Source organism: Pseudorca crassidens, chromosome 14 (genome assembly GCF_039906515.1).
Source record: "Pseudorca crassidens isolate mPseCra1 chromosome 14, mPseCra1.hap1, whole genome shotgun sequence".
NCBI classification, from domain to species: Eukaryota; Metazoa; Chordata; class Mammalia; order Artiodactyla; family Delphinidae; genus Pseudorca; species Pseudorca crassidens.
In genome coordinates this window covers 46,574,475-46,593,999 of record NC_090309.1, presented here as the reverse complement: position 1 = coordinate 46,593,999, position 19,525 = coordinate 46,574,475, and the positions used below count along the sequence as shown (strand labels likewise).

The 19,525-nt window shown below is 37.5% G+C and overlaps 1 protein-coding gene across 5 annotated transcripts in view; it reads right to left on the bottom strand.

Annotated features, from left to right (window-relative positions):
• Positions 1-19,525, bottom strand: part of ASB3 (ankyrin repeat and SOCS box containing 3) — a 151,791-nt gene that overhangs the window by 36,123 nt on the left and 96,143 nt on the right. For all 5 annotated transcript variants that reach the window (XM_067705061.1, XM_067705062.1, XM_067705066.1 and 2 more), the window contains 2 exons: positions 2,536-2,648; positions 1,818-1,953 (listed from right to left, as the gene is read on the bottom strand). In XM_067705061.1, the coding sequence (XP_067561162.1) occupies positions 1,818-1,953; positions 2,536-2,648 (249 nt within the window). The remainder of the gene's footprint in view (positions 1-1,817; positions 1,954-2,535; positions 2,649-19,525) is intronic.

Genomic DNA, 19,525 nt, shown 5'->3' with positions numbered 1-19,525 from the left:
ACAGGTAGAAAAGTTGGGAAAATGAGAGATAATTCACTGAAAGGAAAGTCACTTTAAAGAGTTAGAAACATGTATAGTTACATTATAAACATACCTACATACCTTTTCAACTTGCCATTCATAACTATTCAGAGAGGAGAAGAAAAAAAGAACAAAGGAAAACAAAACAGGTGCTTAGTGTTCCAGGAGACAGGCTCAGCACGAGGAGTCATTAGCTGCAGTTTAACCTATTTCATTCTAAATATTACCTACACACTAATAACTGGAACTTACAGACTGGAAGTCGCAGAATACATCATGACAGTCCTTGGGAAGGTACAACATAGAAGAAGGAAGATGAGAAATCACAAGTCCTGGATCCAAGTCCTGATTCTGCCAGGGAATACTTTCTAGATCTTTGGCAAGGCACTTAAATGCTCAGAGCCTGGGATTCTTTTTTTTTTTTAATTAATTAATTAATTAATTAATTTGGCTGTGTCAGGTCTTAGTTGCAGCATGCAGGTTCTTCTTTAGTTGTGGCATGTGGGCTCCAGAGCACACTGGCTCAGTAGTTGCAGCATGCAGCCTCTCTAGTTGTGGTGCATGGGCTCTGCAGTTGTGGCACACGGGCCCAGATGCCCTGTGGCATGTGGGATCCTAGCTCCTCGACCAGGGATCGAACCCATGTCCCCTGCATTAGAAGGCGGATTCCTAACCACTGGACCACCAGGGGAGTCCCCAAGCCTGGGATTCTTTTTTTTTTTTTTTTTTTTTGCGGTACGCGGGCCTCTCACTGTTGTGACCTCTCCTGTTGCGGAGCACAGGCTCTGGACGTGCAGGCTCAGCGGCCATGGCTCACAGGCCCAGCCGCTCCGCGGCACGTGGGATCTTCCCGGACCGGGGCACGAACCTGCGTCCCCTGCATCGGCAGGCGGATGCTCAACCACTGCACCACCAGGGAAGCCCCTGGGATTCTTAATACAAAAAAAAAAAAAAAAAAAGCTTGAACAAATGATTTGGGGGATTCTCTCAACTTTAAACTTTGTTTTGGTAATTTATTAAAAGTTTAGGTATTACAGAAGATATGTGAAAAGTCTAAGTATTAAAAAAAAATTGCGTGGTGGCAAATCTGGTGTATTTCCCATCGCTCCTGACTATCCATGCTTCGTCAGGTTAGCAGTGTGAGTGCACACGCAGTGTCTGGAAGAACTGAAAAGCTCTTACATAACAAAAGTTTCTGGTCACAGAAATGTCACACAGAGTAAGAATGCCACCTCAACACCATCCTCTCTGACAATGCTGAATGTGTAATCATTGTCACTGAGAATCCTTTAACAGGCTTCTGTTGCTATTTATTAACATAATAAAGTATAAACATGCTTTGAAATAAATCCATTTAAATATCACACAATTGATCAAAACATACAACTCAAAGGGTTAATATACAAAATAACTATCTAAAAAATTAATTAAGCCTATACTAGTCTTTTTTTTTCTTGTACCCTAGAAAGTTGGAATTGCTCAGGTCCCTATAATAAAGGACAGCACCATCATTTAACTTGCCGATAAACCTGCTTTAATGATAGATCATTATGGTCCTACTCAGATAAATTAATAGTTGCGCAATGTATTATGTTAGTAATAGAGACTTAGTAACCAGGCTTATAAATGAACTTGTATGTACTCTTATTTACCACTAACATAAAAGACCATAAATTCCAGAACCTGATTTATATCTGGTCAAGAATTACTCTTCCTAAGAAGATACAAAGTTAAAACTCATGATCTTAACAGTGTAAAGGCTAATGGATTAGTCTTACCCAATGAATTAGTCTTACCCGATGATATAAGTATGCTCAAGCTTTCTAGCTTGCCATACTGAGCAGCCACAAATAGAGGTGTGATTCCAAAGTCATCCTGGCATTCCTTGTTTGCTCCTTTTTTAAGAAGCAATTTTATGATCTCAGCATTTTCCTAAGGCACAGATTCATATTTTAAATAAGAGAAAACAAAGAAAATAGAAGATATCTTTTTTATTGTTGTGTGTGTGTGTATTTTTTATCCTCACTAAAGGAAAAAAGTGTATTGGTGGATGGGAAGAAAGTGTTAAACAATCAGATTATTCTGTACCTTTAGCTAGAACATTAAACATAAACAGATAAAACACTGGGAATCTCTAGGAATTATAATCCTTATAAAATCCTGCAAAATTAGTTTGCAAGTACAAGCACTAAGATGTCATCACAGTTTCTAAACACAGTGCTATAAATAAAATAAGCCATTGCTATCAATTTATATCCCAAATATTCTGATGGTCTCTTAACTATGCTATCAACATTTGAAAAACTTAGATAATCCCTGCAGCCCAAAGCTACTAGAACTACTAGAGCAGTTGGCTTATTCAGAATGACGTTAGCATTTAGACTGCCTTTTCTGTACTGCACTAACCATCATAAATCACAGGCAAGCAGGAAGCAAAAACTGTATTGAACTGTCATTTTAAAAGGGTAAAACACACAATTTACATGGAAATGAAATAATAAATTCAGAGTTTACCTGAAAAGTAGCCTGGTGCAAGGTGTTCCATCCACACATAGAATGGGATCCATTAACATTTGCTCCATATCGAAGTAGCAGCCTTAACACATCTATCTGTCCATTTTCAACAGCTGCAATACAACAGTCAAAAAAATTATTGTCAGTAAAAAGCCATGTTTGTAGGACTGGGCACTTCGGTGATGTTACCATCACTTATTCAGCTTCGAACTCACAATACTGTGATCATTCCTATCAACAAATCAAAACATATATGTACTCCTTATGCAATTCCAAAACATTTATCACAATTGTCTTACCCCAAACCCATTAATATATACATTCTTTTGGTACACATATAAAATTATTTTCAATTGTATCTTAAAAGATACAAAGGAAATGGAAGCAGGAGGCAAACATATTCTCTTTGATAATGGAGATAATATGTGTTTCTATTTTGTTAAAAATGCAATTGGGAGGGGGATGGGATAAATGGGTCAGAAGAAACAGCAGCAGTGTGGAGAAACAGTCTCAAAAGAATTGAAAGGTTGGCTATTACCATCTGATCACAAATGACAATAGTAAATGACAAGCAAACTGAAAGCACAATACTGCAAGTCTGCATCTTAGATATTTTTACCATAATAAACAACAATCATTGTTAAAATGATGTTCTTATATCAACCAATGAAAATTTAGTAGAATCTGTTTCACATCCAATTCATACATCATTATCAGTGACTGCTGGCAAAAATCACTCCATAGCCAAAAGCCTGAGTTGAAGATTATCAGGTTGTCAGTGGTGATATATGAAACAGAGTTTAGATAAGTTTGTTTCCATTAATTAGGGAGACCTTCTAAAAATGAAAGTCGAAAAAATTTGTTTTGATTATTAAATACGCTATAGAAATCAGACAGAGAGAAAATTTTTAATATCATAAATACATTAAGATATCTGATGTCTGCATCTCTAGTGAAAAAAATTTCTCAATGGCAAAATGGCATTTTTACAGCTCTTGCTAATTATTTCAAAATAAGGCAAATGGTTAAGTAATGGTTAATCGTTAAGAAATAGTGGTTTAGGGACTTCCCTGGTGGCACAGTGGTTAAGAATCCACCTGCAAATGCAGGGGACACAGGTCCAAGCCCTGGTCCAGGAAGATCCCACATGCTGCGGAGCAACTAAGCCCATGCGGCACAACTACTGAGCCTGCGCTCTACAGCCACAACTACTGAGCCTGTGTGCCACAACTACTGAAGCCCGCGCACCTATAACCCGTGCTCCGCAATAGGAGAAGCCACTGTAATGAGAAGCCCACACACCACAACGAAGAGTTGCCCCCGCTCACCACAACTAGAGAAAGCCTGCGCACAGCAACAAAGACCCAACACAGCCAAAAATAAAATATTAAATAAATAAATAAACCTTTAAAAAAAAAGAAATAGTGGTTTAGAAAAGTGTATTTACAGCTTACATCCTACTACCAAAGCCTCTCCTTTGGAAGAGTTGGGTTAACTTCTTTGTCCTTATATAATAAGTTACCAAATTGGAGACAGAGTGGGAACCATACTGTGACCAAGTATATTATACTTCAATGAAAGTTATATTAAAAAAAAACCCAGACTCGAACTTACTATTTGTTTGCCTCCTTATCATTAGTAAAGTACGCTTGAGGAGAGAAACTGTGTTCCGTTCCCCTTACGTGCCCAGTGCCAATCGCAAACAGAAGACAGGCAATAAATAAGCACTGACTCAGGAAATGAAAAATAAATGTCTAAAATAAAATATGATTTTCTTTTTAAGAATTCATTCCTCTCCAAACAGAACAGCCTTCAGAACTATACTTCTGGATATGACAAAATAACTGGTACTAAACTAGCCATCATAAGAGTGGGAAATATACATAAAGCAACTTTTTCTAGCATTAAACCATGGGTAAAAGACTGGTTCCTAAGGAAAGGGAAACACATGAGGTGAGCCTCATGATCACCCCAGCTTTCTGCCTGGGGACATTTCTGGATTATGGTGCAATGAGCTGAAGTCCAAGCACAGTAAGGATAAGGTTGAAGAAAGAATACTCCAAGCAGAGGAAATGGTCCAAGCAGAGTGAAGCAGTCCGCTGAGCTAAGGAGGAAAATATCAGAGTTTAAGCAGTTGAAATCGGTGGGGCAAACCCCAAGAGAAAAGAGAACTGTGTGGAGGGGAGGCCCCACTGTGGAAGTTCTCCAAGAATCCTTGCCTGAGGTCTGGGCTACACATGTACAAGGCAAGATGAAGCTTACCAGAGAACTGCTAAAGGGTTAAGAATGGAACAGAGGTAAGCAGAAGACAGTGCTGAGGGGCAATGGAACTCCTAGGAGTTCTGGCCCAGTCAGAGTGGTGAAACCACACTGATACTTTGATAGCTTGTTAACACTCTGGGCATCCAACTGAGACACCCAAAAGGCAGAGCCCTAGGAATAAAGACCACATCTGAGACTAAGGCCTACTCTAGACCTGCTCTAAGGAAGCCTAAAATAAGCCCTGATCAGGAAGGAGGCAGAGGCTGGGAACTGAGTCCTCCTGGGAGTTAGATCTGGGAAATACCTTATGCTCTCAACAAAGCATAAAACCAAACCTAAACAAGTTCAAGGTCATAAGCCAGCAAATAATCTACCTATTATTTAAAAAACAGAAAAAACTCACTATTCTCAGAGGATAAGAGAATTCAAGCCTGTGACATCCTATTCACAATGCCCAGTATACAAGTCAGAAAGCAGTGAGCAGAAACTGATCCCAAGATGGCCCAGACATTGGATTTAACAGATTAACTAATGTAGCTACTATAAATATGCTTTAAAAGTTTAAGGAAAATATGTTCAACGATTTTACTTTTTTTGTTTGTTTGTTTTTTTGCAGTACGCAGGCCTCTCACTGTTGTGGCCTCTCCTGCTGCGGAGCACAGGCTCCGGACGCGCAGACTCAGCGGCCATGGCCCACGGGACCAGCCGCGCCGCGGCATGTGGATCTTCCCGGACCGGGACACAAACCCGTGTCTGCTGCATCAGCAGGCTGACTCTCAACCACTGCGCCACCAGGGAAGCCCCAAAGATTTTACTTTTAATATCTATGGTATACACACAGCATACACAGAGAATCTGAGTAATGAAACTTTTTTAAAAAAAAGAACCAACTGGAAATTCCAGAACTGAAAAAAGAAATGGATGGGCTTAAAAGAAGATCAGAGATGGTAGAAGAGTGGATGAACTTGAAGACATCAATATAAATCAACCAGGGACTTCCCTGGCGGTCCAGTGGTTAAGACTCCACGCTACCACTTCAGGGGGCATGGGTTCGATCCCTGGTTGGGGAACTAAGATCCTGCATGCCACACAGCATGGCCAAAAAAAGAAAGAAGGAAAATAAAACAAAAAACAAAAACATATATATATGTATATCATCCTATCTGAAGAACTGAGAGAGGAAAAAAAAAGACTACAGGAAAATCAACTGTACACATCAAACAGTCCAGCATACATTAATTGGAGACCCAGAAGGAGAAGAGAGTAAAAACTGGGCAGCAAAAAATACATTTGAAGAGAAAAAAATGCCTGAAATTTTCCAAAATTTGATTTAAAAAACAAAAACAAAAGCCACATTGACTTACAAATCCCAGAAATTCAGTAAACCACAGTGCTTTGGAAGAAGTCAGTATACTTATGACTTCACATTCTATGTAAATTAAGGATGATTATATAAACATACCTGACAGCTCTGTGGAAGAATTTAAATCATTATAAAAGCAGCTGCAAACAACAAGCCATTGAAATCAACTTAGCTATAATAATAGTTTAAATTTTTTTCCAGGGCTCTTATTTGCATTTGAAATAAAATCTACCATTTTACCAAGTCCTTTAAGACTCTGCAATAGTTAAATAATTAATCCAATCATTCAACAGTGCCAGGGACTGTACTAAGCACAAGGGGCATAGCAAGCAACCAGACTTACAAAGTAGTTGCCTTCGTGGAACTTCCATTCTCGTGGGAGAGACAGATAATAAACAAGTACACAGATAAAGGAAATAAGTTCTGATAAAAGAAACTGTGAAATTGTTTTTTGTGGGGAAAAAAGTGAAAGAAATTAACAAGGTAAAGTAAAGAGCAGTGACCGAGTATGAGAGTGCTATGTTAGAAAAGAGGATAGAGGTCATCTCTTTGAAACAGAGACCTCTGAACAGAGAAATGAGAGATAAGCAGTAAGCCATGCAAAGAGGTGGAAGAAGAGTACTCCAAACAGGAAATAAGAAGTGTAAAGGCAGTGAAGTACAAAAGAGCTGAGTATGTTTGGAATAGCCAAGATGGCCAGTGTGACTGAAGTGAAGTCAAGGAAAGGAAATAAAGCAAGAGAGGTAGAAAGAAGCCAAATTTTGTAAGCCTTGGCAAAAAGTTAGCTTTTTTTTTTTTTTAAAGGAAAAAATGAATTTGTAGTTGGAGCTACTCCTAGAAGCACAGCTCATCACCTGCTCGTTCAGGACATAAATCCTGAGGAGCGGAGTGATCTGCCCAAAGTCACAGAGCCAGAGCCCAGGCTTCCTAGTTAGTCAGGACTCCCTCAACTATACCTGGTAATATTAACAAGAATAGGAGTCAGCAAACTGTTTCTGTAAAGGGCCAGAAAATACAGACAGTCCCCAACTTAAGATGGTCTGACAACAATTTTTCGACTTTACAGCAGTGCAAAAGGGATACACATTCGGGAGAAACTGTACTTCAAATTTTGATATTTTCCTGGGCTAGCAATATGTGGTATGATCATCTCTCACAACGCTGGGCAGTGGCAGCAAGCTGCAGCTCCCAGTCAGCCACAAAATCATGAGGATAAACAGCTGATATACTCACAACCATTCTATACCCATACAACCATTCTGTTTTTCACTTTCAATATAGTTTCAATAAATTACACGAGATATTCAACACTTTATTTTAAAATAAGCTTTGTGTTAGATGACTGTGCCTAACGTAAGGCACAATGTAGGCTAATGTAAGTGTTCTGAGCACATATAAGGTAGGCTAGACTAAACGATGATGTTTGGTAGGCTAGGTGTATTAAGTGCATTCTTGACTTACAACATTTTCAGCTTACAATGGGCTTATTGGGATGTAACCCCATCCTAAGTTGAGGAAAATCTGTACTCTATTACATCTAGTTTCTCTGGTTCAACATTATGCTTGTAAAATTTATCAATATTGTTGCCTCTAGCTGCAGATCATTCCTCTTCATTGCTGTGTAGTAATCCATTGTGTAAATAGAACACAATTTATTTACCTGTTCTATTGCTGGCAGATGCTCTTTGGATAGCTTCCTGTTTGGGGCTGTAATAGAGTGCTACAACAAGACTATTATAGTACTTCTTTTTTTTTTTTTTTTTTTTTGTCGTACGCGGGCCTCTCACTGTTGTGGCCTCTCCCGTTGCGGAGCACAGGCTCCGGACGCACAGGCTCAGCGGCCATGGCTCACGGACCCAGCCACGCCACGGCATGTGGGATCTTCCCGGACTGGGGCACGAACCCGTGTCCCTGCATCAGCAGGCGGACTCTCGACCACTGTGCCACCAGGGAAGCCCTCTAGTACGTCTTTTACTGAACACTGATACACATTACTGTTGACTATATGCCTAGGAATGGAATTGCTGGGACAGAGAGTATGTATATACTCAGCTTTAGTAAGTTCTTCCAAACCGTTTTTCAAAGTGGCTATACCAACTTCACACTCCCATCAGTAATCTATCTTCTGGTTGCTTCACATCCTCATAAACACTTGGCACTTTCAATCTTTTTCTTTTTAGCCGTTCTGGTAGGTGTGTAGTGTTTACTCTTACCTTAATCATCAGTCACTTCAAATTCTCTTTGGAAGTAGTTGAGATACGAATAAATAAACAAAATATAACATTGTCTTTATCCTGAGCTCCTTTGGGACTCACTAGCCTGGGAGTACAAGTGAAGTTATGTTAAACTGTAAACTAAAATTTCAAATCCTGACATTGGGGTTACAGAAGAAACAAGCTGATAACAGCTATAGCTGGCTGACGGTACAAAGGAGCTCACTATATTATGTTCTCTACTTTTGTATATATTTTAAATGTTTCACAATAAAAGTTTTTAGTATTTTTCACCAGTTCATGGCCCCACTTGCATAATATGGAAGCTATATCTCCTGACAAATTCTACCCCACTAAGGACTTCTGATCTCCTAAATAATCCTGTCATCTTCTCTGAGACACCTTCCTGATGTCCACAGTTGTAAAGGCCACTAGAAGGTTATAACTGGCACAGTGTCAATGAGAATGATGTCACCCAAGCCATAGGTGCCATTTATTTCCCAATTCTGAATATGCAAGATGCCAAAGTGATGCTGGTTTCCCTGCAGTGCCCACTGTATAGGCAACATGCTACATCTGAGCAGCAGCGGAGAAGATGCCCTGTTCCCAACCTAACCCACAACATGCTCTGTCACCGAGCTTCCTACAGAGCAGGGCTGCTCATATCCCTGCGCCTCTCAGAGGTGCTCATGGAAACGGATCCTTCACCTTCCGCCTTCAGCTCCTCTCACTACAGGGCTCAAATATGAATCCCGGAAGCTGGAAAACCAGGCTGTTCTTCCACCCTTGTCTCCCAGAAGCCCCTCTACCACCCAGTTACTCAAATAAAAATCTCCTCCTGAAAACCATTCATTTTGCTCCTGAATTTGCCACCTACTTATTCATGACACAAGTGCTCAGGCATCTCAGACATATCTGAATTATAATTTAGGATCACAAGATGATGCCCTAACTCTAGTGGAAAGAACACAGATAGTGTAGTCAGGCACTCTGTCCAGCTGTGAGCAAGTTAGTCTCTCAACCTCATTACACATATAAAATAAGGATAATCTACTTACCTATGGGCTTTTAGTTGATTGAATAATTAATATAAGTGAATATAGTAGGTGCTCAATAAATGTTCCTTCTTTCTCTCCCTCAGTCTCCCTTACCCCTTTCCTGATATATAACTGGTCAACTTCTTTTCCTAATAAACTCCACAAATAGGATACTCAGAAGGTTAGCTTTTCAATCATGAGGAGTTAGGCCATAATTACAGTTCCCTCAATACTAATACAACTCTCTGACTAAACTCATATTGGTCACCTTCACTCCATGCACCCAAAGGACTGCCTCTTCCCTTTGCAGGATCAATCCTTTTGTCCAACAACCCGATTAACTGCAACCATCATTCAGCACTACAAGAAGTGCATATCCAGGTTCCCTCCTAAGTGAGAGTGTAGACCCTCAGGTTTACCCAATTTATTGTCCAATTTACTTCCTCCATGATAATTACCCACAAACCAGTCTTATTAGTTTAAATAAATGTTTATGTTTATCTTTCCTCCTCCACAGCCATACTGATCTTGTCTTACAAACATATACACTATTTCCCATCCTCAAAAAAGGAATCCAAAGCCCATAATCCTCTATCTTTCCATGGCCACCACCTGTATTCACTTGCCAGATTTTTCTCTCTTCCAAAAAACAGAACTAGGTCTATAGGCAGATGCTGCTTATACAGAACTTTTATGCTCTTTCTTTTCCTTCCACTTCTTGTCCAAGTTTGCAGAGACCTAAAGACATTTCCTTAGACTGGAGCGTGAGTCTGATAATCACCTAATCAACCATGGATAATGAGGGAAATTCAGCTGCAATTTCTACCATCCCACTGATAAGCAAGCTGATTGGCTAAGCTGGTGTTTCTTTGCTCCCTCACCTCTCTACATGGGACCCATCTAGTACCGCACGCTACAGCAAAGGAGGCCAACATTTCAAGGATAGAAGAGGACTACAGCTCAGTTAAGGGTATACAAAGAGCTGTGCTCTCTGATACAGAAGCCAGTAGCCATATGTGGCTATTTAAATCTAATTAATTAAAATTAAATTAAATGAAAATTTGAGTACCTCAATCAAACTAGCTTCATTTGAAGTGCTCAAGAGCCACACTTGGCTAGTGACTGGACGGTACAGATTTAGGACACTTCCAAATTCTATTGGACGGCTCTGGTCTAGAGTTTAGAATTTAACTAAATTGGAATTTAACCTAGAATACTAGGCATATCTATCTCCAAGATACACGCCTGGCAATGAGGACAGGGAGCCAGGCCATTAGTTGTGACTCCTATGGTTTGGGGCAGGTGTTCAAGGACAGAAAGGAAATGAGTAATTCTGGAACCTGGAAAAGTACTGTGGATTCCCAGAGAGAAAAAGAAAGCAGAATCATAGGATCTGGTATTACACTGGCATTGAACAGAGACCAGAGCCCAAGGATAAAGAATAAACATGAAATAAAACACCCCATTTGGAAGACAGAGCTCAAAGTGTCTGGGGTACACACAAAGATGGGAGAAAGGCTTTCCTCCCTTCAATCCAAACAGGTATTGTCTGTAAGACTCTAGCTGAGACAGCAGAAAAGAAAAAACAGAAGCTCTGATGGCAGGGACACTGCCCCTCCCACAACAGGTCAGGTTATTGTGCTGAAGAAACCTGTAACATCAGAAGTCTAACAAAGTAAAAATGATATGAGAACATCATTACCTGCAATAATTTCTAGGGAGACATTTATATTTTTGAAGAAACACATCTTTCCATTTCCTATATTTAAGAGGGAAAAAGAAGTAATCTGGGATAACATAACCTGAATAACAAAATATTGTTGAAAAGGAGAAATCAAGGAAGTAGAAGCAGCTGCTGACCCACATATAACTTCTAACCAAAATCAAAACTCAGTTGAGGCATGTAGCACACTGAGTGCAGTCACAAGCCCCACATGAAGATTTCATGAAGACATGGACTTAACATAGGATTCTCATCTGGGAGAAATATGGCAGAGCTATACATACATGTAAGTAATAAATCTAACTAGGATTACTAAACTCTAACTAAAAATAGTAAATAATGATCATTATTTAATGCAGCACTCATTAAACAATAAATTTCTAAAGGAGGGATTTTTTAAAACGTAATTATCCTATTGAATACTCTTTTGGAAAAATGCCTAATGTGACTATGTGTTTTAGGGAATTACCGTAGACAAGTTCTGTACCAAATGCAAATTGCAGTGAGCTGAGTTTTACATCTATAAGCTAGAATATACTCTTTCATCTTGAGGCTCAGATTGTGACAGTAGTTCTACTGAGAAACATCACAGTCAGCAAGGCTGTAATGAACAGTTTAACCACAGGCTGTCCATCTCCTCTAGTTATAGCAACAGGTTGGTGATTTCTGAGGGCCTCAGAGATCACCTACGTATTCTATTAGTACATTTGATTTATATATGAATTTTTAACTGTATCTATGCTTCTTAAATTCTACATGTACTCTATTCTCCATTATGCACTTCATTTTCCTCTACAATTCACTGAAAATAATCTTTCCATTGTATATCTAATTTGAATAAAACTTTTTTCCCTACCTCTTTCACAAAGCAAAAAAGAATGTTCGTAGCCATTTTATCTACTGTGTATTTCTTTGGTCCTGTGGTTACACTGACACCTGGTGGCACTAGAAAAGAAACTAGACTGCAATGACAAGTGATTTTTTTTTCTAGTGTTTTGAATTTATTCTATGTCACCTCAGATTTTATGTTTTTCTAAGACTACCTATACCCAGGACAGGAGAACTATTAAAGTACTATACTAACTCCACTGACAGCATATGTTAGTTTCAACTTTTTACTCCGACAAAGTGACTGGCAAGGATGGAGAATTATTTCAAGAATGTCACTGGGTAAGTAGGACTACCCACAGTTATTTATTTCATAATTAAATTTTATAATCAGAATGGTTATAAAGTAAGGCTTTCCCATCAAAGACATATATCATAATTTCAAACCACTCTCCCTATATATACAGATATATTTCTATAATGTGTCTTGGCCATGAATCCTTAGTCTGAAATGTAGTATTTGATTGCTACTTAGAAAAATTTTTTCTAAAACTGTAATGAAAAGTTACACTTCTTTCTTACAAAGGACCTCGTGTCTGCTCAACGACTAACAATCTTAAAGATGTATACTGATGGTAAAAACCATGACCAAATGGACAAAATTCATTATGTTAGGAATATAACAGAAAGATTGTGGTCAGTACCCCAATCTAATTCTACATGTTGCCAATGACATGTCTCTGTTTCTGACAGAAAGAAGTCAAATGGGCAATAAGCCATCAGAGATCATATCCAGAAAAACACATCTTTCAATCACATGAAAGTCTTAGAAGACAAAAACCTTATCATTTTTCCATATGTCTCCCCACCAACAGAGTCAAGAGAAACGTTTGATTTAGATAGCTGAGCTAGAAAAGTGAATTCTACCACTTTCTGTAATTATCCAATTCACGTTTTTGAAGTACTCATATAGCAGTAGTTTCCTTATAGGAGCCACCTCTGTATGATCTCCACAGTATGGCTTAGAGAAACAGATCATTACACTGCGGAGTCCCTATCAAAGAAAAAGTATGTGGCAAAACATCCCTCATCCCAAGGACCACTCCAGTGTTTAGGACCCTGCACTCTCACTGCCAAGGGCCTGGGTTCAATCCATAGTTGAGGAACTAAGATACCACAAGCTGCAGCGTGGCACGGCCAAAAAGTAAATTAATTCATTAATTTAATTTAATTAATTATTCAATTATGAACATGCAAGAACTCAAGGAACATTATTCCCATGGGTCCTTTCAGAGGACTCTGTTAAAGGAAGAATTTAGTTAACCAAACAAGACTGGAAAAACCATGGCAAAATAACTGATGATAAACTTCTAAGCTACTGAACCACATAACTATAAGAATAAAATAAAATGAAGGTATTAAGATGCCAGAATAGGATACAAAATGTTATTTCCACTGACAACGTTAATACAATATAACTAACAAAATTTGGCAAAGGACAGAAAAAAGAAAAAGAGTTACACAGGAGAATACAGGGATATTGATTTCTTCATTTTTAAAAGCCAGAAGTTTAATTCTATCAATCAAACGTGACTAATAAAATGACAGATAGCGTAAATACATTTAATTATACGAAGGTAACACAAGAAAGATAATAAATATACTAGCTTCAAACTGCTTATCTTAAGGAATGAAAAGATACAGTCTTAAAGCACTGAAGAGTATGATATAAAATAATAAAAAGTTACATCAAGAAAGTAAATAGAACATGAAATTAACATTTTTAAAATGTAACTTTTTAGTGAACAGCCATACTTCAGACCTGAGAAAACTCAAACTCCTATTTTCAAGAACATGTCCTCAAATAAAAATGCTTAAGTTATAATCCTTAAGGAAGATGATTAATCTTTCCATTGAAAGATCTAAAAATAACTCCAAAGATTAAGTTTAATTAATATAATACATATTAAATATACGAATGCTACACCTCAAAGTTCATAGCACCTCAAAAAATAACTCTATGAATGATCACTAATCCATGAAAATACTAGTGAAAAGTGAAATACAAGTTGGTTTGTTCAACTCTGGAATATATCAACAGTCAGAGTTAAAGGATAGGCCACACGAGCTAAAGTATGACATATTTTACAATTCAATATTGAAATAGGCGGCCTCACATAACACTGCTTATAAAAAACTTTGTTCCTAATAAACATTATAGCTATGTTTAACGTTGAAGTTTACACAGACCAAGCAGAGACTCAGAAGAACAAAAAATGAAAAATAATCCATCAAAAGCCAAAACAGCATGCTGTGCAGTTCTCATAGAAATTGTTCTGTGAGGTCGCACTGGGTTGGATTTGCGCCTCCAATTTATCAGTGCTGTTTTAAATACAGCAAAATAAAAAGAAAATCTATTTCCTATATAATCAGCTATATTTTCACTTAAATCTACTATATTTATAAATAATGGTATTCATATTTCCAAAGCAGTTTTTACAAATCTATCCTTAGAATATTTACTGTGTATGCATTTATAAGGCAAGGGAAGGGGAGTGGAGAGAGAAGACAACAGTAAAGAAAGGAAATAAGAGGTAGACTCCTTGTTAAACATAAACTTTAAATTGCATGTTAGCAAATGATGTTCTATAAGAACAATTTTCACGTGGAAAGATACGGAGGAGAAGTTTCCTGAATTTGTGGGATTTTCTCATTTTAATTCTTACTGTCATTGAACTGAAAAGCTTCCTTCTAAACTCCATTTTATGAAAATCTTGGTGAGTTCTGCGTAGGAAAGATATTCCCATTATAAACAGTGGAGTAGTAAAATTTCTTACTGTCTGCATTTAGCCTTTAGTTCAATCATAATGACACACCACTGATGTTGATGACTTTTGCAGTCACCTGAAAGTTTCCATAGTTCTGTATTCATTTTCTATCCCTTCATCCCCCAGTTTAGGTGTTAACTGGGCCACAGGATAGGTACTACAACATGCAAGGGAATATAGCTTCCCTAGCGGGGAGGGGTAACATACTCCAAAGTTTCAGCAATGAACAGTTTGGAAAGATAAAGCTACAGATGGGGAAGGAAGCTATACTAGACAGGCAGTCCCCCTTTCTCACTTTAAGTCCAGGTGGTCCAACCACTCTTCCTTACCTAGAGATTATCATCTATAGCTTGGTGCAAACCTTGAAGTGTTCTGGATTTTGTTTTAATAAAAAAACCTCTTCCATTATAGATGGAAACACAGATCACTATGGTTATTTAAAAGAGGGAGAAATATACAGGTAAGTAAAGCACATTGCTAAAGTTTGTCATATTATTTATGGGTCAGAGCAGACACTAGAGCCCACAACACCTAACTAAACAAAACACCTAACTGAAGAGTCACATATCCATTCTTTGTCACTATGTTTTTGAAAAAGCTCAGCCTGCACTTTTCCTTTTCTCTTCCTTTTTAAAAAGTACTCTACTTCCGGGCTTCACTGGTGGTACAGTGGTTGAGAATCTGCCTGCCAATGCAGGGGACACGGGTTCGAGCCCTGGTCTGGGAAGATCCCACATGCCGCAGAGCAACTAGGCCCGTGAGCCACAACTACTGAGCCTGCGCGTCTGGAGCTTGTGCTCCGCAACAAGAGAGGCCACGACAGTGAGAGGCCCGCCCACCGCAACTAGAGAAAGCCCTCGCACAGAAACTAAGACCAAACACAGCCAAAAATAAATAAATAAATAAATAAATAAACAAAAAAACCCTCTACTTCCAAACAAGGACCTAATACAATTGATACAGTACTTGAGCATGCTGAGTACTCTATGTACTATATATCCTTGGGCTTAAACTCTCTGCTTGAGTCAAAATATTTTTTGTATTAGCCAATACAAAACATAATTAGGATGGCAGTTTGCTGCCAAAGAAACTAAATAAATCCTATTACTAAAAATAAGTGATTTAAACTTTTTCACTGGTGTGAATTATCCTGGCAACTCTTCCTTCATTAACATAAAAAACAGCAAGTATATCCTGAAATATAAATCACTAAAAACTCTGCATCTCTAATTTTCTCCAAATAGTTATATAATAAGTAAGCACGATGCTGAATTTAGTAAATGGGACTATTATATTTTGAAACTGTAAACTAAGTGATCAAGCTAGCATTTCTCAAATAGTCCCATGGAATATTAATGTTTTTTGAGATAGTCCCCCTAAGTGTTCCACAAATAAAAATAATATTAAGGTCAAATACATTTCAAAATGCTGGATTAAAGTTAACATAAGTGATATTTAAAAAAAATAAGTGATATTTTATAAGAAGCTATTTCAGAGACCTTCATTCTTTCATTCAACAAATAATTTACTGCATGCCTACCATATACCAGACACTGATCTGAGTTTGGGAGTTACAACAGTGAACAAGATAAATAAAATCCCTGCTCTCATGGAACATTCTTTCTAGTGAGAGGAGTCAATAAACAAAGTAGCAAATAAATAAAATAATTGCAGCCACTGATAAGAACTATGAAAATACTAAAACAGGATAACATAGAGTACAGAGGATACTGCAGACTAGGTGGACACATAAAGCTGCATGGCTACTAATTTTTGTTTTTCTACACTGGGGAATACAGAACATAGCATTTCCCAAACATATGTTGATCAGGAATACTTCTGTCAATGAACATCTATTAATAGCTCACTGAATCAATTCAGGAAATGCTATTCTAACCAATACACAGACAGTAGAAAGATCAAAACTTAAATACAGAACTTCTGATCCTAAATACAGTGTTTTCACACTTCCTCATCTGTGATAGTAGAAATAATAATAGTACATATGTCATAGAATCATGGTGAAAATTAAACAAGGTAATTCATGTAAAACATCTGACACAGGGTTTGGTACACATTCTCTGCTTAATAAATTTTGCTGTTACTATTAATACAGTACTCTGCACATGATATCTTCCTCTGTCATCCCAGGGTGACTTATTTTTCCCTCTTTTAATACATTGAACACGTTATTTCTAACTCTTTTACAGGACTTAATTCCTTTTGTTCACGCCTCTATGTTAGATTCCTTGAAGATAACAACTAGAATAGAGATTGCACTTAGCACGGCTTCAGTGAAAGCTTAAGCTTACTATGTAGTTGTACAGAATATCTGAAGTGGGTTAAATGTGGATGTGGTACAAAAAAAAGAAACTTTACATAAAAAGTAATCTCCCCTCTAGGAAACTCAAACCATATTACAGCAAGGCTTCCATGAAACATCTTCATAATAGTATATATCACATATTTAAAACACTTTTATAAATTAACATCACCAGTAATGGATCATTTTCTTCCTGATAAGATGCACTAAGATACCATTTCACTTCTGTGGTATTCCTGGAGAAATGTATAACCTGTACTTTATCAAGAAAAAACATCGAACAAACCCAAATTGAAAGACATTCTACAAAATAAATGGCCTGAACTCTTCAAAAATGCTAAAATCATAACAGATAAAGACTGAAAAACTGTTCCAAATTACGGGAGGCTAAAGAGACATAACATCTAAATATAATAAATAATCCTGGACTGATCCTGAACCAATTAAAAAATTTTTTTTTTATTTGCTAAAAAGGACATTAGTGGAGCAACTAGCAAACCTGAATAAAATCTGTAGATTAAACAACAGTACTGTATCAGTGTTAACTTCCTGATTTTGATTATTTTATGGCAGTTACATAAAAGAATTTCATTGCTTCTAGGAAGTTCACACAGAAGTATTTATGGGTAAAGAAGCTTTATGTCTACAATTTAATCTCAAAGGGTTCCAAAAAAATAATACATGGATAAATATATAGGGAGAAAAAATGATATAGTGAACAGGGCAAAAGAACAGACTTTGGGTGAAAGGTACACAAGAATCCTTTGTACTGTTATTTCCATAAGTCTGAAATTATTTCAAAACAAAACACTTGTCTAAGAACAGAAAAAAAAGGAAAGATGGCAAATAATCATATGAAAAGATGGTCAACATCATTAGCAATCAGGAAAAATACAAATTAAAATCACAATGAGATACCACTAAATCCCTATTAAAATGACTAAAATGTAAAAAAAGAAAAAAAGAAAAATTTGTCAATACCAAGTGATACGGTGAGGATGTGCGACAACTGAAACTCTCAAACATTACTGGAGGGGATGCAAAATGGGAGAGTCACTATATAAGAAACTTACAAATTGTTTTCCAAAATTAAACATACACTTACCACACTAACCAACAATCCTAAATATTAATTCAAGAGAAATGAAAACTTATATTCAAACAAAACCTGTGTGCAAAAGTTTGTGGCAATTTATTCATAATCACCAAACACTGAAAACTGAGATGTCTGTCAACTGGTAAATAGATAAATTGTGGTGCATTCATACAATGGAATACTACTTAGAAAGAAAGGAATGAATTACTGATACATGCAACAACATGTATGAATCTCAATAGCATTATGCTAAGTGAAAGAAGTCAGTCTCAAAGGTTACATGTTGTATTGTTTCATATATATTTATGACATTCTGTAAAAAAAACAAACTACAGGGGAGTTCCCTGGTGGCCCAGGATTCTGGGCTTCCACTGCTGTGGCCCAGGTTCAATCCCTGGTCAAGGAACTGAGATCCCACAAGCTGCAAGGCACAGCCAAAAAAGAAAAAAGCAAACTACAGGCATGAAAACAGAAAACAGATCAGTGGTTATCAGGGGTGAGGTAGGGGGAAAAGGGTGATTAAAAATAGGCAGCATGATGGAATTTTGCAAGGTGATGGAACTGTTCTGTGTCTTGACTGTCATTGTCATTACACATTTTTATGCATACATCAAAACTCGTAAAACTGTACACTAAAAAGAATGAATTCTACTGCACATAACTTTAAGAATATATATTCTTAAGTTTACAAGGAAAAAATTATTTTCATAGATATTTTATTCTCAGCCCAATAAAGACTAGGTAGGTACTATTACTCTCATTTTATAAGTGAGGAAACTGAAGCATACAGTAAATAAATGAACATATGAATTACATGTGGCAGGACCAAAACTATAATCCAAATACACTGATTCTGTACAAATGTTTTATTCTCTTAACTTTCTCATGTTCCACTAAACTTTATGGGCCACAATGTCCCCAAAGACAAACAGGATGAAAGGGAGGGAGGAAGCTAAAAAGACAGGTATTAGAAGTATGCCCTTCAGAATTTGGCCTTTGTTTTTTTTTTTTAATATTTACTTATTTGTTTGTTTGTTTATTATTTATTTTGGCTGCGCCGGGTCTTACTTGCAGAACACGGACTCTTAGTTGCGGCATGTGGACTTCTTAGTTGCAGCACGTGAACTCTTAGTTACTGCATGCGGATTTCTTACCTGCAGTATGCAGGATCTAGTTCCCCAACCAGGAATCGAACCCAGGCCCCCTGCATTGGGAACACAGAGTCTTACCCACTGGACCACCAGGGAAGTCCCTGGCCTTTGTTCTTAATGAATTAAAAAACGACCATAGGGCTTCCCTGGTGGCGCAGTGGTTGAG